General features: G+C 33.6%; 1 protein-coding gene across 1 annotated transcript in view; it reads left to right on the forward strand.

Annotated features, from left to right (window-relative positions):
* LOC149080634 (tachykinin-like peptides receptor 86C) overlaps positions 1-26,794 on the forward strand; it is a 169,930-nt gene that overhangs the window by 58,137 nt on the left and 84,999 nt on the right. The window contains exon 2 of the mRNA XM_089239788.1: positions 421-1,118. Coding sequence (XP_089095914.1) covers positions 598-1,118 — 521 coding nt within the window. The 5' untranslated portion in view covers positions 421-597. The remainder of the gene's footprint in view (positions 1-420; positions 1,119-26,794) is intronic.

The following is a 26,794-nucleotide window of genomic DNA, read 5'->3' on the forward strand; positions in this document are numbered from 1 at the left end:
TAGTTTATGATGTTTTTTTTCCTCCAACTTTTTCCTCAACTTTTTGAATTCAAATTTCTCAGCAAATACTGCACTTAGAAACGAAGTTTTTTGATAGCCTCAAGACAGATAGGACAACAACTTTCTAAGTGGGTTTTTGAGTGTAGGGTGTCTGTATATACAAAAAGTTAATTTTTATATTTTAATACAATAATACAATCCTTTGCAACATGACTGACGTATTCAAGTTCTACACGTCATTTGGATACTTCTTCTAATTGGAAGTATACCTCTAAGATCAACGGTTCACCAGTAAAATGCGTCAAGGGAATTAAGTAATCACCCTGTATATTTATTATATAATAACAATAATTATTACAATAATTATTGATAATTCTACAGCAATTTTTATGAATTAATTTTAAATATCTTTTTCTGTAGTTGCGAGAGAAGACAGCCATAAGACAAGTCTCAGAAATAGACCAAAACGACTTGAAAAAAAAAAGCTCGTACTTCGATGGCAAGCATCTGATGGTGACTAATCTATTACCTGAAAGAAAATTGCTCATTGGCTTTACGTTCTTTAAGTAGTTTAAGGCAACTTAGCTTTTCTTAGAGATGGATGCAGCGCCAATCAATATTACAGAATCATCTGAGTTACCATATAATATCTCTGTTTTAGCACGATGTCTTCAATTGCTGCAGTTAACGACTACTAGCCCTTTAGAAAACTTGCAAGATTTTGTTAATCTTACTTCTCACAACGAGCCACTTTCTAACTGCGCAGAAAAAATAGGGAAATACCCAAGTGCTACTCAACCGTATCTACTACCAACATGGCAGCAAGTTTTGTGGGGTTGCATTTTCGGCATAATGGTCACTATTGCTGTATTGGGAAATTCTATCGTAATCTGGATTGTCCTTGCGCACCAACGAATGAGAAATGTTACCAACTTTTTCTTGGTAAACTTGTCTGTCACAGATTTATTGATGGCTATATTCAACACCATCTTCAGTTTTGTTTATATGTTAAGCAGTGATTGGCCATTTGGTAAACCGTACTGTACATTTTTTTACTTCATTGGGACGCTTTCTGTAGCCTCGTCAGTATTTACCATAACAGCTATCAGCATAGACAGGTAAGAAATCTCTTCATATTGATTTCATGGTGATTCTTATCGTATGTGTTGTGAACTGACATTTACCATAAACTTTGCTTTTTTGAAGGAATTTTTATAACTCACGTAAGATCCACTTAACAAATATTAGAGATAATAATGAAATGAAAAAAAAAAGATTGCAGGGAAAAATGTATTTTCAAATACTTTTGGAATGAATTCTTTGTAAGTTGAAGTTTTTTTTGTACTAATTACAAGCCTGACAACTTCTCTATCAGATGAAGTTCTCTTGCTTTAGTCATACCGAATGTATTTTTGTCTCTCCTCACCATCAATATAGCACCTGGTGCAAATTATGTTTGCTCTGTCGTGAAATAGTTAGTTTCAAGGCACGTGTAATAGATTTCATGCAGCTGTCAGGCAGATGACCTAACTTATATTCACGATCTACGGGTTAGCAGCAACCCTGCTAAATACATCCAGTGCATTTTTAATGAATTAACACAATGTAAAATATGTTTCAGTCGTGACAGAAATTTTCTGTGAAACTTTTAGACACATTCTCCCTTCTCTCCCTTTATATCGCTGATTTAAATTTTATGTGTCCAGGTAATATTCACTTGTGCGTATATGTTGTGTGGACGAGATTTTTTTCTACATATGACAAAACAGCATTCAAGTTGGGAGGGGTCTCAATGTCACCCATCCATTTCATGGAAAGGATTTACAGGGGGAAAAAAGAGCTGCAATGCAGCATATGAAAATCAAAAATTTGCAAAACCGAGAAGTTACGATATTCGCAGAACTGGTGAGAAAAAATGAAAAAATTCAAATTCAACATGAAACAAAACAACAACTTTAAAAATGAGGTTCAAATTTTATAATGGGGTTTTTAGAACAGGGTAACCAAAAAAAAAGTAAGTTTTTTTATTTAAATAACTATGCACCCCTTGCAATATGTATGACACATATATCTGAGATTCCCACTGGATTTGAATTTTTTTTTCAATTGGAAGTATGCTTTTACGATCAACTATTCGCGAGTTATTCTAGGATAAAGGACTTTCTCCTATGCACCTTGTATATTGACAAACACAAGCATTTTCTTTTCCATACTGTATTGCATACACTTTCCCAATACGGTACAGAAGAGAATGAGGCAACTGCACTGAAAGCTAGACTAAGATTCTAGAAAAACACATTATGTGACAAATTAGTTAAGAAAAGAAAAAGCAAATAATAGAAACAAATTGGTTTTGTGCCATACCATTATGACAGTTGAGACAATCGCTAGAGTAGTAAATATTGATACAGTGAACTAAGTTCATTGTCCTATTCTACTGTCATTTGTTCATCAATCAACGCTATAATTAGCTTTTCTGTGGATGGAGGAAGCAATGTGTCTGTGGACCAGAGTTCCTCTTTCATCGATCTTTTTTCGACATCAGTATTATTCACTTTCAGAAGTATTTTAATAAGACTAAACACTTTAGTTTAATGGAAAAATACATCTTCGTTTAATGTCTAGTCTCAATCAAACTATAAATTAACTCTTTAATGTTGCACCCAATACAATAAGGAAGGAATTATAGTGTTGATGTCGGGGTGTCGTATTCTCCCGATACAACGTCTAAATAATGGAGAAGAGAAATACTTATGTGAAAATTCATTTTTAACTTCTTCTAGGACTAACGTAGTGTGTAATACTTTTTATTTTTATTTTCACTCTACTCAATTATACATGGCATTTTCACATATAGGCTAAAGCCTGCTTTTTCAGTAATATTACGGTACCGCTACTAATCAATACCGCAATAGAATCAAAGAAAGACAATAGACAACTCCAAATAGATATCAATTTGAACGTCCTTCTTTGCGTATACCATAACCTTTTTTGCATTGGTTTGCTTTTAAGAATCTCTCTGAGAGTATCATTCGCTATTCGCAAAATATGACGTGCTGTGCATCTGTAAAATATGACTGAGTAGACGGAAATCTTTCTTGATATTGACATGATTCATCTCTGAGACAGCATCAACTCGATTATATTATTGCAAAGTTGCCAGATGAACATTATTTTTCTTAAAGCCATCATATCAGAAGATAACTAACCCGAATTTTTCTCAAGCCAAAGTGTGCCTTTGGTGATAAGACAAATAATGATACACAATACTGAAACCATCTTAGAAAATTTTCTTTGTGTCTATTAGAATCGAGTTTTTTTTTCTCCTTGTCCATTGATAGCACTCAGTTATTTTTTCAGAGAAAGCCATGATCTTTGTCATTATGAGTCTAGTAATAGAAACGGTTTGATTTCTAGGTTTTCTTAAGAATCCGCTCTTTTGTATAATAATCTCATTTACTTTCTTTCATATTCATATCAGAAATTCATATCACTTTTCTTCATACTTATATAGGGTGTTCTGTTAATGGACTGGCCAACTCAGAGGGTTGTTAGTAGGGCATCAAGAGGAACAAAAATTGCAATGGAACATGGTGTAGCAAACCACGTTGATAGGATGAAAATCGCGAAAACGCATGCAAGCTCTGAGTCCAGAGGAAACGAAAGGTGAATGCCAGTTGATCGTGAATGCGTTCGTGGGTTCGTTCACCATATCTGACGTAAGCAGCGTGGCGAAACGCATGCGCTAGGGTAGGATCACGCGCTGCGTACGACGTAAGTTAGATTGTCGTTGCTGCGACAGACATCAAAAGCATACTTGGAATCTTCGAGCTCGTCCGGGAATCGTTTTTACGTCGTTATAGACTGTGCAATGACGTCAGCGGCCGTCACTTCTAACAACTCTTGTAATCATGAATTAAATAAATTTTTTTGTAGTTATTATTGTACTCTTTGTCATTCCAACGTGACGTCGAAACCTGCATGCGTTTTTCGCGATTTTCACCCTCTCAACGTGGTTTGCGACACCATGTTCCATTGCAATTTTTGTTCCTCTTGATGTCTAGTAACAACCCTCTGAGTTTGTCGGTCCATTAACATAACACCCTGTATAGCATAACTTAATTAGTAAGTTGGGAGTTTCGTTATTGTTAGCACGGATATAATATATATAATATGGTGTAACTTTCTCTCACTCACTCAGATGATACTTAAGATATTCCAGAGATTACCCGACACACCTCTTCGAAAAAATATCCTATATCTAACCGGGAAGAATCGCTATCTCAGAAATGAACAAAGCACAATAAAATACAACACTTGTTAAGTACATCGTGCTTAGTTTCAAATTATTGGGCGCATTTTCAAAATTAATAAGCACTTTTGAAAACTGGCCTAAGTAAATTTCTGGAAGCGTAAAAACAAATATTTTGCTATAGCATCCGTGATGATGGTGAAAACCGAGCGACGCTGACGGGGGCATGAAGTAGTTTATCGCTGTTCTATTTGGCGGCCATACCTGAAGGCGGAGAAAACCCAGTATTCCATATTACCCAACTATTCCGTAATCCTCGTACTTCCTAAGTATACAGTATTATTTCCATGAAAAATTCATTTATTAAATTAAAACTGTTTTTGGTGTCCCTGTGTCGTTATTAATTTTTTCCCAGGACAATGAATTTATAAGATATGGAAATGTTATATTAGTTTTTTTAAATTTGTTACCACTTCCATGATGGTTGGGTAAAGTGAATCAAAGTCAAAAGATGAATGATTCAATTTGCTTTCTATGGAGAATTTTTCAACAGCAAGAAATTTTTTTTTTTCAAATTACCGAATAAGTAATAATACGTAATATACGTCATCCATTTTTTTGGGACAAGAGAGAGTCGTTTACTACGATACGATCATATGCTTTATTATTTTTTCATCTACTTGCGTGCTGGCTGTTTAAAACATTCACACCTCTTCAATAATTTTGAATACCTCTGCATTATAAGTTCATGTGAAGATACTTCTACCGGTTCATAATTTTTGATGATAGCGGCGGCGTCTTGAAGAAAACAACTTTTTCTGAAAATGTGTGGAAATCAAGGAAAAAAAAATAGAAAAATTGAATCTTAAAATCTTCCGGGAAAAAAAATATTTTGTTGGTTGTTTGGTGAACGACATCAGTAAATTGTTGTTTGTCCTCTTCTAGATCAAAAGAATTGTTGTTGCAGAAAAGATTGAAATTAAGTTTTTCTTTCTTGTAGCAAAAGCCGTTGATACGACTGAAGGGTTTATGAGAGAGATAAATAAGAGAACAAACTAATTTGATAGAATTAAAGCTGAGTAGAATGTGAAGTATCCTAGAATTTCGAAAAAATGGTATCCTAAGAATAAAATAGTATCCTAAATTAAAAAAAAATAATATCCTAAAAATTTCGAAATATTTTGCCTCGTATTTTTTATCACTTTTCGAAGGTGTCTTTGAGAAAAATTTGTCACACCATGAATTCAACACAATTCACGATATTCTTCCAAGTTGTTCACTAAAAAACGCTCATAAAAAAGCAAAAAAAAAGTATTTGGCTAACAAGCGCATTTTATCGAGAGAAGAATTGATTGCTGTGAAGTTGATGCATTAGCCTCTGACGTCTATGGGTATGGTTTCATTTTTTGACACTATGTGGAATAAAATAACAGTGGCCGGAGCTGAGATGAAAATAGTGCCTTTATACAAATACAAACACTAGGCCACAACATGCAAATGCCCAACGACGTGGCTGAGAAAAAGATTCCCATGGCAAATATGGATGTCATATGTTTCTAAAACCAATTAAAAATGCGATTGCAAAGCAACCCAATTAAAAATGCAATTATAAAAAGGCTTAAAAAATTTGGGCTATTATTTTTTCATTTTCTTCACTCAGAGGAAACTGGAATGACACAGGTTTAGTACAATACTTTGTTGTATCTAAGCACAAGGGCATAAACCAGTGTTTCTCAAAGTGTGCGTTGCGGCTGTCAGGGGTGTTGTCAAACTTTGCCAGAGCCATCGCAGTGAGCTGGTGATATTGATGTGTGTGACTGATCATGCTTTAAAGTAGACGTTTTATGAATGCACAATATCTATTAAACTGTTCTTGGGAGCACAAAAGTTTGTATCATTGTTTGTGGTTTAATGAAGAAGAAAATTATATTTTCCATGTCTCTATGTGTGTGTGTGTATATATATATATATATATCTGTATGATCACTAAAATTATTGGGTGATAAAATAAAGAAAGAATAAATTTTTTTCCACTTGTTTTTATTTTCTGAGCCATGAGTTTGAGTTTCTAAGTTGAGTTAGTGCACTATTGTTTCTAGAAATGTGTTTTTTAAAAACTGGAAAATAATCAGTTTCAAACATTACAAAAAACAAAAGCATCAGCTAAAATGTGCAAAAAACTTGGCAACTAAATCCCAGAAGTGCATTTCTGAAAATATTATTCTGAAAACCATAAAGCATTTTCAAGAAATAATATTATTTGCAAAGGATTCCCTTTTTAGACTTATAAAGACAAATAAATTCCAAGTGCTAAGTAATCATTGGATCTATTTGAATTATGATAGAGAACAATTCATTCCAGGAAACTGCGAATTTCCACACATTTCATATTCTTATTGTCTCCGGCGAAGAAAATACGATAAAGGGAGAATTTTGTTCTGTATTAGCGTTATTGTACTCATCCTTATTCTCTGTAGCATGAATACAGATAATTATCTTACATGTATCAGTTTATTTGGTATCGTGTTCGAAGTGGACATGTTCTGAGCGGGCAACAAGTCGTGTTCCGAGCGGAACTTTTCACCCCTAATATTTGATCTCCGTCTTAAAAATGATCAGCTTTTTTTCCTGATAACGTAAGGCTATGTTGCAAGGAAAAGAAAATGAAGATATTCATTCTGATCTGGGTGAGACTGCAATGTATGCGTTCCTAAATTGTTCCTGAATATTACAGAGTAAAAATCATGTTTATAAACTTTTACAAACAAAGAATCCCATTAATTAATGTTGTGGCGGTGCTGCATTCCATATGCAAAGTGATGATGCGATCGTTTCCAGTTATCTATTGCAACGCCCTCACCCACTATATAAGATAGCCGCACACTTCAATCAATGCTATAATATTTTTACTGCAGTATGTTTTAACATTATGTTTGGTTAACTAATAATTTTTGTTCAAGTTTAAACAAATCATGTTAAGTTAGGAAGTTCTCAGAGTTGTGACGTTGTGTTGGATATGCCTCTCGTTTAATCGAACACAAGCGGTCAGGTTGAGACCTTAAACCAACCAAAATGTGCAGAAATGGTGGATTATATAAATTTAAGCCTAATTTTTTAATATTGCAGTTGCATTACTACACCTACAAAGCACAAGCACACACATCGAAGATTAGAATAAAAATGAAAATAAATATCTTTCTTCCCAATATTAGGTACATGGGTTAGAATCACAACAGTTGTGTGCCGCCGGCGCCGTGAACATGTTTCCCGTTAAATCGTCCGCTTCCAACACATTACTCTCAGCACGTAACCGTTTGTTATCGAGCAACAGTGAACGTCGCGGTGCACAATACAACGTGTAGTACATTCGGGTAGTATGGAATACCAACACTTATGTTTTCGATTATTACAATTCGAAATATGGTGTAAACCTGAAACCTCTGTTCCTATAAAATTTAGTTTCTTGTCTTTGCATTGATAAGTGTATCGTATTTAAAAATACATATAATAACTATTAGGAAAAAGGCATCTAAAAAAAAATTTCGTAGGGTAATGTGGAATAGTCGGGTAACACGGGGAATAGGGGGTTAAAAATGAAGAAAATCAATCCGAAGTGATCAAAAACAAGATTTAATGAGTCTATGATAGTGAATAATGAAAATTTCTTCGTTTGTAGTTGGTGATGCGGTGGTGTAATAGCCTGTTTACAAGAGTCACAAATGCCATCTTCCTATTCTGCTCAAAAACAGTCAAGGTGGGCTCACAGAGAACAGGGCATACATTATTTCTAGACCTTTTCTCTTCTTACTAAACTTTCCCATCTTGAAGAGATATTCTAGCCCAACTCAGATAATGCTCATAGTATTCCCATATTACTCGACACACCATCCGTGAAAAATAGCAAATAGCGTTCCATCTAACTGGAGAGAATCGCTTGCTAAAAATGAGCATAGCACAATAAAATAAAGCACTTGTGATGCATATTTGGACTTGGTTTCGAGTTATTGGGCACATTTCCAATAATTAATAAGCACTCTTAAAAACTTTCCCAAGTAAATTTCTGGAAGTGGAGAAACAAATATTCTCCTATAGCAATTGTTATGATGGTGACAACCGAACGAGACAGTGACATCATGGGGGGCATTTTGAAATTGTTTATCACTGTTCCACTTGGAGGCCGTACCTAAAAGCAGAGAAAACCTGGTATTTTATGTTACCTGAATGTCTTATATATGTTCTCACCTATTGTATTATCATATTTACCGTATGAATGTACTATATGCGATAAATGGAAAATTCCGGGGATTTATTTGCACATCTTTAATCAGCTGGGAATTTTTTTAAGACAGAAAAAAAATAACAAAAAAACAGCCGATAGGTGGCGCTAGTACGAGCGATTTCAGTGGAAATATGCAAATGAGACGGTTATAAGAACTCACGCACCTAATCCATAATCCGTTCAGCGTTGCAAACCGTGTATGTGAACAAGGATGCTGAGTGCGGAGGATAAAGCTTTGTTGGTGAAGTTGTTTTTCACGTGAAACCAGGAATCGTGTAAGTGCCGGACGACCGTGTCAATTTAAGGAAGGCACGTTCGCCGCGTGTTGCAGCCGAAATTGAGGCGTTAGCGTCCGAATCATCTGCAGGGACCAGAGTGCTCGTGAAGCTGCCAGACGCTTGGGCTTACCTCGGTCCGCAATATTACAGATTGCAGTCGTGTCATGAACTTTTACCAGCGGACACCGTACAGAGAGAAGCATTTGAGAGGTGGGCTTTCGCTAAAATCTAACCCTGCAAACCGTTTTTTATTTCGGCTATTTTGCTAGTTTTTATTCATTTTTAAAGTTTCTACGGACTTTTCGCCCACCCTGTATTTAAAATATACGAATATAATCGACGTCACTTATTAAAATCAAGAATAACGTAATAATACGGGTATTTTCATCACTTTTGCAAAGAACGGAACGGACCAATATCATAAAATGTAAAAAATCGTTTATAGTAATTGGGACTTCGGATAATGTTATCAATTCCTTTTGTCCATAGTATGCTTTTTGCTTATTCTGAAGCTAAGGTTTAACCAAACTTATTTTTTTTATCGTTATTAGGCTGCAAGACTATGTAGGAGACTAGAAAGTGTTCCCCTCTCCCTCCCTTGTTGACGAAAATTTCTGTACTTGATGTTGTAATCGATCAGTAGTGTTCGCTGTGATTCATGCACGTGTGGAGCTGCTTTTGCAATGACCTTCCTATAGTGAAGTGAAATGTGCGATAAAAAAAAAGCCCTTTCCTTCAGTTCCTTTCAGTCGATCAGATTCGAATTTCTTTTTTTCCGAAAGAATTTCTCAAGGGATTTATGAAACGTATTGTACATTAAGAAAAATGTCGTAATTTCATGATATATACATTAGACAGTTCCATTCTAACGCCTCTCAATGGCTGAATAACAAAAATGCAGGATTTTATCGCAAAAAAAAAAAAATAATCCTGTTTCAGAATTCAAAAAATTGGAACGATTGAGCAATTTGCAACCAGTTGTGAAAGGAAAGAAAATCAGACATGTCCAGTTCTACCAATATATGTTCACGTCACACCGACCTAACGGGATGTGTGGTCACCGCACTCGAAAACGGGGGTTTCCTTCGGATATAAATATCATTCGGCTATTGTTACCAGAAACCCTGAGTCTCGATGTAGTCACATTAAGCGGCGTAGACTGCAGTATAACGTGTAAAGCTTCATCATGTTCGTCGGTAATATTGATACATTGTGAAAATTCTTTCATTTTAAAAATTGGATCATTTTCAGGAAAAAATATAAAACTCGTCAAAGAATGGATTTGTTTCGCTGTAACATAAGTATGGTTTATAGAGTTTGAAACGCTGCAGATTTGCATGTTATATTACCATGCTTCATTACACCATGCTTCATCACTATTATATATTCACTGTTTGTAACAATATGCCAAATTTTTCCTCAGAAAAGAATGTGAAGTATGACAAATATCCAGGTAATTATAGGGATAAGCTTGAGGAATGAGGTGCACAAAATAAAAAAGGAATTTTAATGTTATTTCAGTCTCTTATATTGTGAAAAAATATCATATATTATTTTTCCCTCTGTTTATTGATGTCATTGGAAAAAAGAAAATGATTTATAAATGATAAGCAGCTCCGTCTGGAAATGTTCAAGAACTCGGGAGACTCCTTTATCGGTTTCGGAAGAACGGTCTCACGAAACCCAAGATTGATCAGTTGTTTAGAAATTTTTCGGTGAAGTTTGTTGTCCAAAAACTTAAAAAAAAAGAAAGAAATTAGTTTCTGCGTGTTACAGTGTTTTTTTTTCAAGGGGAAATGAAGATACTTTCATCTTACTAGACATGAATAGGTGAAAATATTCCATGTAATCTGGTGGTCGAAAGAAACTGTTATCAGCTGTTGGCGCTAGCTATAAAAAGTCTTAAGATCAGAAGTCTCAATGTAATTGGTTTTTTATCTTCTTCGTGACACGATGATTATTCTGGAAACAGCTAATGGAAATCTTTCTATTCTCAAGTGTTCTTAGACAATCTTTCAGCCAATACGATTGCAGTGGATATCAAAGCTTATTCTGATATACGATTGGTACGAAAGTGTCTGTGATTTTCCCTCGCATACAGTATATAGTCGATCATTTAACCCTCTGTGGTCCGATACATAATTGATTATACGTGGCAAATATATAGTAAAAAACAACTCATTACACACTAATTTCTTTTCCAAAAATTTTATTGCATTTTAGAAAATACATTTTATAGTGTTATGGCAGCACAAATACAAATACAAATACAACGCCACAACAGGCAAATTGCCCAACGACGCGGCTGACCCAAGAACATCATGGATCCCCGAGCCCTTTTTTACCCTACCTACGAGCCCTATCTACTACTGCTACACCACACATGCACCCCGCCCACAACCCCCCGCGGAACCCCCAATGAATCGGTACATGCGGGAATGTGCGTGTACGTGTAGTGAAACCTGACGAAGTTTTTTTGTTTCTCTGTAATGCTTGTTATGTGTAGTGCTGCCATCTGCCACCAGTTTTTCAAACTATGAGTGAAGTGTTATGATTGAATGATTTTTCGTTGTAGGACTGTTGCTCTCTGTGGCGAGACTTTTTAACGGGGAGATCAGCTCGCATTTGCGCCTTGAAGTTGGGAACCACAGAAAACCAACTTCAGCCGACCACCACTGTGGGGTTCGAACCCGGATCCTCGCATCGCGAGTCCGTCACTATAACCACTCGACCACCACAGCGGCAATGGCTATATGGCTATATAAATCATAATATATGGAAAAGCTATAGAAATAACATAATTTTTCATCTAGAAAGAGTAAATTCATTGTTGGTGTCAATTTTAAGAACTGCTGAAATTTTAAGTGTTCAGAGATCTCAAGTAAAATTCAAGATAATGACATTCATTCATTCACTTAGTACATCCTCTCACTGAGATATTTAGCGACCAGGACTTACACGTTCCTTTAACCTCTTACCCGTGCCGCTCGAACCCAGTTAAGGTAACTCAAAAGTATAATGCTTGTGATTTCACGATTGTTATTTGTTTTTTTGTGACGAGAAAGTGTTTTTTTTTCACCTTAAAGACCAAATTGAGAGTTAATATTTTCCATTCATATAGTGCATGAGATCAAACAGAGTGAGAAAATGACTTTTTTTGAATTGTTTTATTGATTTTTTAAAACCATATTTACGATGCGACACGAATTTACATCCCTATCTGTAAAAAAAAGTATTTTTAACGCTTTTATGGGAGTGGACCACAGTGGAGGTTAACTAGATTTAATTCTAAAATCAAATTTCATAATGCTCAAATCATGTGTCGTAGACAATTCTTCAGTTTTTTTTATTTCTGTTGCGTTATAAAATAAATTTGAATTTTTTTTTTTTTTTAATACTAGCCACTATCAAAGTAAGAACATTATACCGAATAGAAAACAAAAAAAAAGTATACAAAAAAAATTCATTGTTGCTGTTTTTTTTGGTTCCCTCCATAGACTAATAACTGTAATGATAGTCTGCATTTCATATGAATAATTAATTCGTTAATTTATAACTACATAATTAGCTAAGTATTTTCATTAGCTACCTCTCAATTTCATTCAGTGCAACAGCAATATGGATAATCGATCTGGTCAGTTCTGTAAAAGAGAATTAGCTGCAGAGTTTCCAAACTAAGAACTCAAATTCCAAAAATATTTTACCTTTCTTTCAAATTTATTATAAAATGTTAGGATTTAGATGTATGGATTCACAAACTTGAAAGAGAGGATTGGTAGAGCAAAAATAAAATTTTGATACATTTTTCGAACAGGTGTAAAACAAATAGAAAATCGCAGGAATAAATACTCCTCATGAAATTCAAATGAACAAAAATATATACAATTTTTTTTTCATTTTAGGGTGAAAGACATATCTGGACTACAGCCAAAAATAGCTATTTTTCTGTTTTGCTTTGAGACTTGCACAGACTCACATTTTTCTACTATTGCAATATATTAGAACTTGTTATGCATAATTCTGCGTATATATATATATATATATTTATATTTGTTATATAAAAGAAATATAAAAGAATTATGCATAATAAATTTCTACTGAAAGGAGAAACTGAAATATTAAAATATTATAGAAAAAATTATGGATTATTTATCCTGCTCTTTTAATACTCAATATGCAAAAAAAGTATTCGTTGTTGTTTTGTTGATGCATTTCAGAACATTTAAAGTACAGTAGACTCTCGCTAATCCGCCACATCAGACCAGGGTGTGCCGGATTATCGAAATCGCCACATAACTGGAAGTTTGTTGAAAAAGCCCATTTGAATAATACAGTAGACGCCACTTTTAGGAATCACGAATAATTTTATCATTCATTATTGTTATGACTTCTTCAAAGTACGGAATGGACCAATATCATAACGTGAGAGAAAATTTGTTTATAGTTATCTGGATTTTGGTTCACATAATATCAATTGAGTCGTCCAAATGCAAAACTCGTTAAGCGCCAACCAGTTGTTTTTTTTTTCACAGAAAGTGCAAAAGAAACTTTGTAGAGTGTATTTTTCGAGCTGATTGCTTAAAATGTAAAATTTTAATAACATAGCATTAACATTTTAACAAGCTTCCGCTCAAAAAATATACTCAACAAATGTTTCTTTTTCACTTTCTGTAAAAAAAACTGGTTGGCGCTTAACGAGTTTTGTAACTGGACTACTCAATTTATTTATTCCGTCAAAAGTTTTTTGCACATTTTCACGTTGAGGTTGAATCAGACTTTTTCCCCGATAAATTATCAACCTGCAAGACTATGTAGGAACTCAGAAGGTGTACTCTTTCCTTATTGACAACCGTTTCTATATACGGTGCACAATGCCCTATTTGGGCAGTAGTAGCAACTATAATCCATGTGCACATGAAGTGTCTTTTGCAATGGTCCACCTATTGTAGAGACAAATGTGATGTAAAAGCAAAAGGCCGTCTTCTATGCTTGAAGAAAAACGCCGGATTACTGGACTGGCCGGATTATCGAGAGTCTACTGTACTAATTTTGCGGTCACTTACAAACAAAAAAAATTTTTCTACTATGAAGAATTTTAAAAATTCTTAACATAGTTCTAGTAGTATTCTATTATAAAAGTAATAAAAATATCCAGCGTTGTGTGTGTGCTCAGGAAAGGTAGTAACTTTGCCAAAGTATAGTACGTACTTAGTGTTCATTAGCATATTTAAAAATATTTGCATATATGTACTTCGTTACGTGTGCTTCAATTTTTTTTTTGAATTGCAATGCATTATAAGTTACGAATGCTAATCGTTTTTAATACTGTTTTTCAAGCAAGCAAATGATTCATAATTTTCCCAATTTTTCATGCATTCAACTGTATTTAAATACTATATAATACGCTGTTTTATGAAATACCATGTCATATTTTCTTTGATTTATACATTACACTGATAATTTAAAAGGTGCAGCCTACAAATGAGGGAATTTATATATATTTTTTAATATCGTTTTTTTTAGATACGAACTTTCACACATGTTCATATTCTCCTCACCGCCAAAATGAAACACCATACTTGCTGTAAACAAGTGAAAAAATTAATTAGTAGGTCAAAATTAGATTTTGACGTCATTTTACAAAGCTCATTAGTTTCAATCAGCGTGCTGTATTTCTGGTTCTCTCTGATTTCATTAATTGAAAAATGACACCAACGAGTATAACAATGAAATTAATTAAGCAGGAAAAATCAATCAAACATTTTTAATATTCTGAGGAAACAATAGACTAATCAGAATTAGATGTGAACTTAGAATTTACTCTATTTGATAAAATGCTGTCAGAGATGTAAAAGGAATACAACTTAATCATGACTTCAAATTATTTTATCACTATATATTGATGAGAAATATTATACTTATTATAATTCAATTTTTCCTCCACAATTTATTGTTCATTTTATAAATGCATGAAACAGGTTATAATGCATTCCCTTCCACACTGTTCAAAACAATTACGGGATGTATATTATTTATTTAAATTTATTAAAATTTCTTTGATTGTGTGACGCAACTCTTTGTGAATACCTAATATTGTTCTCAGTCAATATTTTATCAATTAAAATGCTTAAAAATCACAACTGAATAAAAACTACATTTTCCTTGAGGGTTTTGAGCAGTGTATCTAATTATAAGTTATGTATTGGGTTGTTAATAAATGGAATAGCTCACCTCCGGATGTCGTGAATTCTATCGCAATTGATACGTTTAAAAAGAAGTTCGACAGATTTAATGGGATAAATCGAGAAGCTATCCATACTTAGATATGACAACTATAATACTTTTTATGGGCAGTGCATTATGTATTTGGTGATATATGCTTTTACATTGGGTATTTCGGTTATATTTGGCATCCATATTTTTTACGACCATAATTTTTTCAGCTACCTCGTTGGGCGATTTGCTTAGTGTGGCCTTTGTATTTGTATTAGTATTTTGCGATACAAGATATTTTGGGACTAAAAATAAAAAATGCAAAATCTACGCAAAATCGTGTATTTCGGAAAGAAAGTTCTATTAGAACGCTTATCAGTCGTTGACCTGGGAAAATGTAAAGCAGTATTACACCTTTAGACTTTGAAGCTCACGATTGACAAAAAATTAACACCAAAAAAAGTTTTTTCGCAGTTATGGAAAATAAAAATGCATTAAGGTTATTTTACTGAGATAACTGGTTAAATTTAGGAAGGTTAAACTAAATCCCATAATAAACGTAAGTTGTTAATTAAATAAATTTATAAAGCAGTTTTCCATGAAAGGAATTCATTGACTCATGAAATAGGCGCCAAGTTTAAACACAAACTATCAGTAAGTTGCTATACAAGCAAGGTATTTGCACTCGAATTTTTGCTTTGCAAATTAAGGCAAAAAGAGCAATGTAAGATATTCAGTCATCTATTCATGTCTCCATATCAAATAGTTGTTCACTTTTCAGTGTGCATTATCTGAAATATATGTATATATTTTTAAGAAATTTCTCTCAAGTATACCTCTTAACGCATTTTCTGTGTATTCGGATAGAGAATAATCAGCGTGAAAATTCAATGAGCTTACAGCACTATTATTACTGTTTTTCATGAAATATTTACGTAGCATATTTCAGGTTTATCTTATGAGATTTTTCATCATTTGCTTATGTCTTTGGGCACTTTTTTCTTCTTCGTATTTATTTATTTCCGTAATACTGTTCTCATTTTTATTGTGCCACCAGGAGTTTCTGACAACGTATGATAATTATTCGTAGATTGTAAAACAATTTTGTTTTAAGAGGTTAATATATATATATACACGTATATGTTTGTGAGTGGTTTACATAATACAGATATCGGGTTAGATTGAAATTTATATTCCATTTCTTAGTCCAGATATTCAAAAACCGCAATATTTAAAGTGATTCTGAAAACTTTCCAGTTATTCCAGCTATGAAAGATGTATCATAATGCTCGTAAAATGGAACCAACTGCACTAATTTGTTCGGCTATTTAAAAAGATTACTTCAATTAATACTTTAAGCAAGTATACTCGACCTAACTTAAAAATATGGCAACAGTTAAAAGAAATTCTAAATGGATGCTTTTGAAATAATAATTGAATGAGGATAAGTTTCCAAAATATTCACGACCAGCTGAACGTTCAAAATGAAATTTTAGGATTCTCATTTTTCCTTATAATACTAACTATTATATTATATACTCTACAACGTTTGTTAAATCTTCTACTAAATTTGTCGGTAATCTTAATTTTGTCGACCAGCACTCATTTAATGCACACTAATTGGACCGAGACCTACAATTTATAGGCCATTCAAAACGACTGTTGGAGACATTCAAGCTCTAAACTTAGATCAGTCGAGACAGAGATTGTCGCGTTTACCACTAGACCACCTAGTTAAAAATTAACCAAATTATAAAACAATTTTAATGTTTTTATTTTGCAAAAAAAAATGTATAAAATAAATTAAATATTTTTTATTTGTTCGATCAGATTTAAAAATATTTCAAGAAAATAAAGTTTATCCATTTCTCTCTTTCCTCAAAATTTATTTTTCTTTAAAAATAATTAAAATTTTTGAGACATGTGAAATCTCATTTACTTTTATATAGGATTGTAAAATGTTTGAAAAAAATATTTATAATGTAAATGTAATTCTAAAAATTGTAACAGTTCGTATTTATTTTTTTTAATCATAAATATTTCATTACAAGAATATGAAAAAAAATTGAGTATTAAATAGCAATAATGCGGATTTTATATAGGGTCCTTAAAATACTTTGGGTGATAATTTCAATTCAGAGAAGAAAATTTCATGTACGTTATTTAAAATTTATCCAATTTATATTTTCGCTTTGTTACCCGTGTTCCTCAATGCTCTTCAGTCATCATTTGAATCTGAATCTGGGATGGTCAGACAGAGGTATAAAATTTGAGGATACGCTGAATTATTGGAAATTCAACACCAACAGATACACATTTCAGAGTATGGATGTCTAGGCAGAAATCCAAATATCCTGAGTAATGTCATTTCTGGCTATGCAAATGACTTCGGTTACGTCTGTGTGGAAGATACGATAAAATTATTTACTTCCTTACGATTTAATGAAGTTTTTTCGAAGGCATCCATCCCGGAATCTGGAGCAAAACTCATACATAGCTATACTTTAGGTGGTTATTTTTTCCTACGAAATAAGCCCTTTTACAGTGAATTATGATTACTTGCATAACGATGATATCATATCAGAAATATATCATTGTAATAATTTTGGGAAAAACGAAGCGCAATTTTTTTTGGACTTCGGATGAGTGTATCGGATATGTACGATTATGTCAGAGACAGTGATTAATAGTCAACTACGTTAACGAAACCATTCATTCAGTAATATGGATTTCCCAGCAATTTAGGACTGATTTACGACAATGCGAGTATCATACATACGCGGTAAATTCTTCATAATAATACAAGCTCTTCTAATGCATCAAAAGTAAGAGAAATTGCCATATTATTATTATGCATATGTATAGTATATCCGCTCTTAGCTAGACGACGCGTTTATATATACCACATGCAAAAATTACTTCTTTTTCCTCTTCATTTGTGATAAAAAAAATAAAAACAAAAAATTTGTGGATGAAAATTAAAAAAAACAAACATTATTTGGAAAGAAGGAATAACAAAATTTAATGGCCGCTGTGGTGGTCGAGTGGTTATAGTGCCGGACTCGTGATGCGAGGATCCGGGTTCGAACCCCACAGTGGTGGTCGGCTGAAGTTGGTTTTCTGTGGTTCCCAACTTCAAGGCGCAAATGCGAGCCGATCTCCCCGTTAAAAAGTCTCGCCACAGAGAGCAACAGTCCTACAACGGTAAATCATTCAACCATAACACTTCACTCATAGTTAGTAAAACTGGGGGCAGATGACAGCACTACACATAACAAACATTACACAGAAACAAACTTTACGTCAGGTTGCACTACACGTACACGCACATTCCCGCATGTACCGATTCGTTGGGGGGGGGTTCCGCGGGGGGAGGTGCATGTGTGGTGTAGCAGTAGTAGGTAGGGGCTCGGGGATCCATGATGTTCTTAAGTCAGCCACCTCGTTGGGCAATTTGCCTGTTGTGGCGTTGTATTTGTATTTGTATTTAATGTAATTTATACAATAATTTCGAAACGCAAATATGGCGTCATGGTGATTGAGTGTCATTTTGCAGATTATAATGTTATAATGTTTAATATAATTAAGAATGTGTATTTGCTTGATGAATGGAGCAATATATATTTTATCGTGCCTTCATAAATTTTACTTGTTACTTGATTAAAATAACTTATCTAAATATGGCAAATTATTATCAATAGTCATTGTATATGAGGATCAATAAATTTAAAGTAAAATCTTGTGCGTCTTTTCTTCTTTTTTTTCATTTGTGAAGATGCTTTATGGCATAATGAAATTATCCCCACAAAAAATCGCCTTCACGCCACACATCATCTAGTGCGCTATTATCTTCCAACTATAAATATATTTTTCATCTTCTAATAATATATATCGTGATGCATGTACAGAATGGTTCAAAGCTCAACGTACAAACTTTTAGAGGAGGTAGAAAACACAAAAATGAAACAGAATCACATAGGAATGTATGTCCGGAATCTCCGAGCCGATCAGCTGGAGGATAAATGAAGATGCAGAAATGATAAGCCAATAATGGGTGGAAAAATGCTTTATTTAGCGATACTTCACACAAGGACGGTACGTGTACACGTTAAGTTTCACAACAAGTGCCAAAAGTTCTTACCATCCACAGTTATGCAAAATATGCATTACTGTTGCTGTTATCCGCTGGAGGAATAGTCGTAGTTTTTGAAAGGGTTTGGCAGTCAATGCGTCCCACATCAATCATATGTAAGTCCCACAGACACTACACCTTCATTTTCTTCTCTTTTTCTTTTACATAACTTCCGTGAGTTTCTGTTTTCAAGCCACCTGTCAATATTTCTTTGAGAGATATGTTTTAAGAAAAAATCTTTCTAGAGGTACATTATTTCTAGAATCTTTCCAGTTTTATATCTATCTATATATATATATATATATCTAGCGAAAGATCAATCACGATATTATCTCTTTTACTAATGAATATTTCATTTGAAACGTTGACGAAGAAACTACCGAATAAGAAGCTATCTTTATTAAAGTCGCGAGGACAAGAAAATATATGAAACTTTGAGATTTGAGGTGCTATGATGAGTTTCTTATCGATCGCCCCTTCTTACGAAATTAAGCTGTCTGATTTCTGGATAAGTCTTTCAGCAAAGCAGCAAATTTAGAAGCAATAACGTTTGCATTTGAAATGTAAGCGTTGATTATTTTCGAAATGAATATATTGTAGGTTGGAATGTACTCTGATTTATCATCCGTATTTTACTCGCAATAAATAATCCGCTAACCTTTTCGAGTTATTACTATTGAAACTAGTTGAATTCCATAATAAAAAGTGCGCGCTTTTCGTTAGAAATCCGAACATTCATTCTGAAGATTTTCACGGGAAATATTATATATTTTGTTTAGCCGTCACGTAAATTATGATTTAAAATGAATTCATCTTAGAATAGTTTTTAATTTTATGTTTTTTTATATTTTATGTTTATAGTAAACGTATGTTAAGAAGTACTCCACAAGTTGTTCCAGATGCTTCTAAAATGTTTCAAAAACTATCGATAGAAGTATGTTTTTGATGCATGTGTTTAAAACCGACAGTTTCTTATGGATATATATCTTGCAGTCTTAATTTGTGCACAGATTTTTATTTCAGTATAATTACCATATATTTATTATGATTTTATTTGTTTCAGTAAAGATGGCAAAAAAGATAAGTTAGAGAATCTTTGCATTCAAATTTTGGTGCATACATCAAATATTAGTTTGCGTCTACGTTTTTCCTTTCATTATAATTGCAGGGAGTATCGTTCAAAATATTTCTGCTGTTGGCTATGTCCAAAGAATAGGGAAATTGAAATAAAGAATGTTGAGACTTCAACGATGGAGTTACCGTCGATGCTTTCTGCTCTTAGTTACTTTTTTTTAATTCTCTATCTATATCATATACGTACTTCATTCGAGCTGAACATAGACGACAGAAAGCGTTGGCAAAAGCGAGCAGCAAGTTGAGTCAATTTATAAGCTGAGAATTTTATATTCCCTTTGTGTGTCGTGAATGGTTATTCATGAAAAAAAAGGATCCACATTTTTCATCGCATAATGTGTTGATAGCCTAAAAAACTTTTTTTTATAATGTGGAAATGTCTTTTTATTGTGTGAGCTAAGTTAAGGGGGAAACAAATTCAACATACACACAAGCTATTGGGGAAAATGGCTCCAATAAGTATATTTTAAATGCACTTATTAATTCTTTTCAGTCTTTCTGCAAAAAAAAATGTAAGTATGAAAGAATTTTGTTTTAAACTTTTTTTTTTCAAAAATGGAACAAAAAAAAGTCAGATACTATACAAAAAAGTTGAATTTAATATTCCTTTTTTCTTATTTTCTCTACGGTGCTCTATCAATGAATGTAGGATGAAAATGAAGTTCCAGTGAAAGTTCAGTTTCTAAATTCGTATTTTGACGAAAAGAGTCGAAAATAAGAAATTAATATACGTACACTATAGAATTTTTTAAACTAGAAAGTCAGTTCTTTTCATTAACATCTGCTATGAAAACAAATTTTGATAACCTATTTGAGGATGAACCGCTTTATTGCGTTACTTTGTGTTTGAAAAGGTAGCGCATTTACTTTTCCTTTTATTTTTTGTTAAAACATTTTGAAATATGATAAAAACTACGTATACTATTTCAAATGTTGAGTCAGAACTTTGAACTTTGGGGAAAATATGGGTCTTTTCGCGACAGCATGATTTTTTTTTAGATATTCGTCTTTTACATCTGCTAAACGTATAAAATATTTCTTGATGCATATTGAGCGAGAGCGTGTTCCTTGCGATAAGATAGTTTTTTTTTCAGCACCTTTTTACAATAGTTGGAACTTTCGAACACTTGACAAAGAGAGAAACAAATTCAAGAAAATTTGTTTTGGATGATTACTTTTGCACGAAGTGCATTTATAAAAATTGAACTTGTAATTTTCAGAAAAGAGGTCGTTTTTCTAGTGTCGTATTTTAATACGACGCTTTTTTTAAGACAAAAGAAAAATCTATGTTAATAGGACATCAGGAGATATTAAAAAAATATATATTATATACAGGGTGATCAGCGAATAAGCCCTTATTTCAAAATTAAATATCGCTACAACAAAGATCAATAGAATTATGCGGTAAACGGTACGTTTATTAGCAAAACTGTAAGAATGTTGTACAGAAATTTCGAAAATTTAGTTTTTGTTTTAATTTTTTAAAATTAAAAAAAAAAAAAAACTGGAGATTTTGGGGTTCCAAAAATCCTCATTTGTGTGAAGAGAAACCACTGCATTCGCCTAAAGTTACTGCATGGGCTGCGGTATGCGCCATGTGTGCTGACAAGTTGTTCCAAAATTGTAACGTAACGTTTAGTAGTAATCGTTTCCCGCACGAAGAAGGTGCCGATAATGCCTCTGGCGCATACCGCAGCCCATGCAGTAACTTTAGGCGAATGCAGTGGTTTCTCTTCACACAAATGAGGATTTTCGGAACCCCAAAATCTCTTGTTTTGTTTTTCTCTTTTTTAAATTTTAAAAAATTAAAACAAAAACTAAATTTTCGAAATTTCTGTACAACATTCTTACAGTTTTGCTAATAAACGTATCGTTTACCGCATAATTCTATTGATCTTTTTTGTAGAGATATTTAATTTTGAAATAAGGGCTTATTCGCTGATCACCCTGTAGCTTACATTTTAAAAAATGACATTTTTTTCATAAGATTGTATTCTCGTATCTTAGTGAAAAAACAATTTGTTAGAAAAAACTCTCAGTGACACCATAATCTCAAATTGTTCATTACCAATCGATACCGGTGTTATCTTGTCGAAGAACTCGATTGACCGTGTTTAACAACCCATTGTCTCTTATAATAATCTCGTTGAAAACTTCAAATACCTCAGTAATATTCATACGACACTTACGCTCTTCCACTGAAAACATTCTTTCTTCCTAGCTTATGCTCTGCGTATAAGCAAAAATTCGTGTAGCTTTTCACTGTACCTACTCGTGCCAAATCTTTCTGTGGGTATGGCCTCCAAAATTTCTCTCGCTCCTAAAGAGAGAAAATACCACTAAATCACGCTTGAACCTTGTTCATATTCCTCTGCGGAACTTCTAACGAATTGGTACATGTTAGAATGTGCGTGTGCGTGTTGAATTGCGATTACGAAGCAATGAATTACGATTTTCAGCAGTGAATGTGCCACTTATGCGATAGAAGTATATGAAAATGACCCTTCCGACCGTTTAAGAATTACTCATGGAACCACGGGCTGAAAAACACTGAACTAAAATTTGAAAAGATCTAAAAAGATCTCAAAGTTTTCCTTTGATTTTTGTCTTTGTCATATTTAGTTCATAATACATGAAATATGTATTATGAACTAAATATGACAAAGACAAAAATCAAAGGAAAACTTTGAGATCTTTTTAGATCTTTTCAAATTTTAGTTCAGTGAATTAGTTTAGTACATGAAATATGTATTATGAACATATTTTTGACACATGTGGCACATTTTTTCTGCAGTTTGACTCCTTTCTTTTCAAGTTTGATGTTTTTCTCCTTTATCGAAATGAACGGTTGCATTTGCTTTGTCATAGATTTTAATGAAATCTTAGTCGATCGTCTCTATTCAACTTGCTTCTAAAGCTTTGACTACAGCATATTGTAAAAGATGAAGTAAAATGTTTTCTCAAAATCAAGAAAGACCAAATAGTGGTAATTAATATTATTTATGTTTTTCTACGAGTCCTCAAATGTTAGCCCTGATTTTTTTTATTTTGATAAAGTGTGTTAAATTTCCTTCAGAACCTTTTTTGTTCCGTGTTTGAATAAAACTATAAGGGTCAGGACATAAAAGGGAAGATCTTATGGATAACTGATATATATAACTGATATAATTAATGACATATATATATATGGGGTGATTCAAGTATTACGTCAGCATCGATGGGGGTAAGGGGTTTCGGGTTTACTGACTTTTGATGACAGGGAAGGGGAGGGGGTTTAAATGATGCTTACGTCATCAACCGCCCTTTATAAAAATATGAGATATTCTTAATGGCATCTTACTGGGTGTACCAAAAGCGAAAAGAACTTTTCGCTAGTTTGTGTGTGGGCACCTAACTTTCTTCCTATTAATAAGTCCTTTAAAGAAATCACTTTAGTGATCTCTAAATGTCCCGCTGATCCTTCAAGTGAGCTGGAAATATGTCCGAGCCGCTCAAGTGTTCTAGAAATGTGTAGCGAGCCGCTTAAAGTGCTCTGGAACTGTGTCGCGCGTCACTCAAATGATTTGTAACTGTGCCATTGATCACTTAGATAATCTGGGACTGTCCCGCGGGTAACTTGAGTGATGTAGAGATAGCCGCTTAAGTGCTCCAAAACTGCGCCACATTGCACATATAGGATCTCTAAATGTGTCACAGACCACTACGAAAATTAAGAAATTAAGAAAATTAAAACTTTAACCTCATTAATTCATTTCGCTTTCCTTGAGATTCATGGGTGGAAGGGTAAAACTAAACATTTCAAGCGGAAAATGAATAAACTAGAAATATGAAAATTTTGTGACTCTAATCCATTATTTGAGACGAGGCTTTTTTTCTTAGTTACTTTTCTCGTGGAGAAGTACCTTCAAAGGGAGATTGCGAGTGACACAATTCCACATAAGCGAATAACTTTTACAAAAAAACCACGCGTGAGAAACATGCAAAAAAGTAAGAATTCGCACAGCTTTAATTGAGACTTTTAACAGTGACATACTGTATTTCTTGATCCAGTTCCGTGCAGTGCGCGAGAAAACTGTGTTTTTTTTTTGTGAAACATGACAAACATGGAGCTTGCGATCAAGTATGAAAATTTCCTGTGAGACACTTATATTTATATTAAATTTTAGTGTTAATGAACCAGAGGAAACAAATATTTTAAGATGTTTAAAGAAAAAGATCTCCAACGTTTGCAATAAGAAAATGGACTATGGCTGTTTAGTAAAAATATTATAAGCATTAAATCATGATGCGATGACTTTTTTTGCTCTTTTTTCCGAAATATCGAAAAATGATGTACAAAGCACGATCATAGTCAGCCATTATCATCATTTTTTTGTGTTCCGAATAGCATTCAAATGCACACTGATGACTTTTTAACATGCGATATGGGAATTTAAGTCTTATTTCGGTCAGAATCTTGCTCGAAAATTCATTGGATCGAATTCATTCCACATATATATGTAAAATTCAGCATGTTGGTAACGTATAAGATACATGCTAACTGCAAGTCTGTGGACAAATGTGATATAGAGATTTTCTCGTAGTATTATACATATCATTACTTGCAGCCAGTCTAAAAATAGTCTTATTTTTAGAATGGACTTCTATATATTTTGTGGTGTGGTAATTTTTACGTCCAAAGACCTATAAGAAACACATATAGAGATATTAGAAAAATGGTTAATGACATTGGTTTATTAAACTGTGTTCGCATATTTTGGACATAAAAGCATTTAATACTGTATAAGGATGATAGTTATATATTTTGAGGCTTATAAAAATGAATATACATAGCTGTATCATCTTTTTTGGGTTTTATGCACAACATTTTTGTGTGACACTCTAAAAAAAAGTATGACCTTTCATAATATTGCAGCTTTTCTCTCTCAGTGCATAATTTCCAAAAGACCACGTAACTCATAGAAACTCACTCAGTTAACACAGCGTGAAAATTTAGTGATTCAAATATAATTCTTGCAAAAATTCCATATGTATTTGTAGTTTTTGATCTTCTGAAATATTTAGTTACAGGAGCCGCCTAGTAAATTAGTAATTTTTTTTGCTGAAGCGAGTTATTACTACATTTACTGTTCCTTATATGAATCCATTAAATGTCAATTACAGTGGAACTCCACTCGACGTTCCATAAAAAGTGGCCGTCTGCGGAGGTGACCGCTGAATAAAAATTGTATGACAGGAAAAAACATTTCAGTAAATATCATAGGTTACTTGTCTTGTTTATCCTGTCACCCGGGAAGCAAATTTTTAAACTTTCTCATCGTCGAGGAACAACCATATAAAAAAAGCATTAGTCTTTGTCATCCTATTTATAAACGTTTCCAAGCAGATGGTGTCACACAACAGAAGATCCGATTGATCCAAAAATATATTTAGGCAGATGTAGTAAAACTATAAGTTTATACAAAAGCCTATACAAAGAGAACTATTAGCTGTTAATGGATTCGAAAAAAAAAGAGTTGGTTTTTTTTTCAACTTTTATCTACAGGGAAGTGGTCGCGGGCAGGTTGGCTGCTGACGGCATATAGAGGTGGCCGCGGGATAGGGGTGATTTTTGTATTATGTCTATGGAGCCTATTGTTCGATCCGAGAAAAACTGGCCGTGGAATAGAGGACCGCTTATGGAAGTTTCACTGTAGTTGAATCTATAACTGACTTCTTCACTCTTTTTGTTGTTTTTTTTCTTCATCCATGTAGAAATTTACCGTATAAAAAGAATTTCACAAGTTCCTGCATATAACATTCGTGTATGATTCTTCCAAAGTTTTTAAATTTCTCTCGCTTCAGTTTGTTGTGGAATACTATACTCCACTGTAATCTGGCTAATGCTTTTTCAGCTAGTTCAGTGTTTTCCAACCTTTTAATGTCACGGACCCACTATAGTGTGGTCAATGCACCGCCGCCCCCACCCCGTAGAGTCATAAGGCCAATTTCGACGTCGTCCTACGCCATCCATAAAATACAAAATGTATTGTTATATAATTGGCATATCAAAAAAAAATTCGCAGCACAAAATATGTCATTCATGCAATGATAGTAATGAAAAAATGATGGACCCTCACAAAGTACTCACGAACCCCGGAAGTCCGCGGACCATGCGTTGAAAAACACTGATCCAGTTGGAAAAATAAGTAAATGTAAACTATCTATTACAGTGTTTCCCAATGCGGACAATGTCACCCCTTTGGGGAGGCGATGGAATGGCCCAAGGAGACGGTTGAAGCTATGGGTATAATATAGGATCCTTGTATTAGCTTGCGTTGAGGAGCGATGGAACAAAAACATTTCTGGAGAGGGAGGCGATGGCACAAAAAAATTTCAGGAGAAGGAGGCGATGGAACAAAAAGGTTGGGAAACTTGATCCGTATTACAATAACTATATCTTTTTACACCAAATTCATATACGTAACCTTATATTCCTCAAGTGTTTCAGATTTTTTTTATATCTG

This window comes from Pholcus phalangioides, unplaced genomic scaffold (assembly GCF_987345545.1).
Source record: "Pholcus phalangioides strain wild (caught in Gottingen) unplaced genomic scaffold, Ppha-v1.0 ptg000011l_1, whole genome shotgun sequence".
Lineage (NCBI taxonomy): Eukaryota > Metazoa > Arthropoda > Arachnida > Araneae > Pholcidae > Pholcus > Pholcus phalangioides.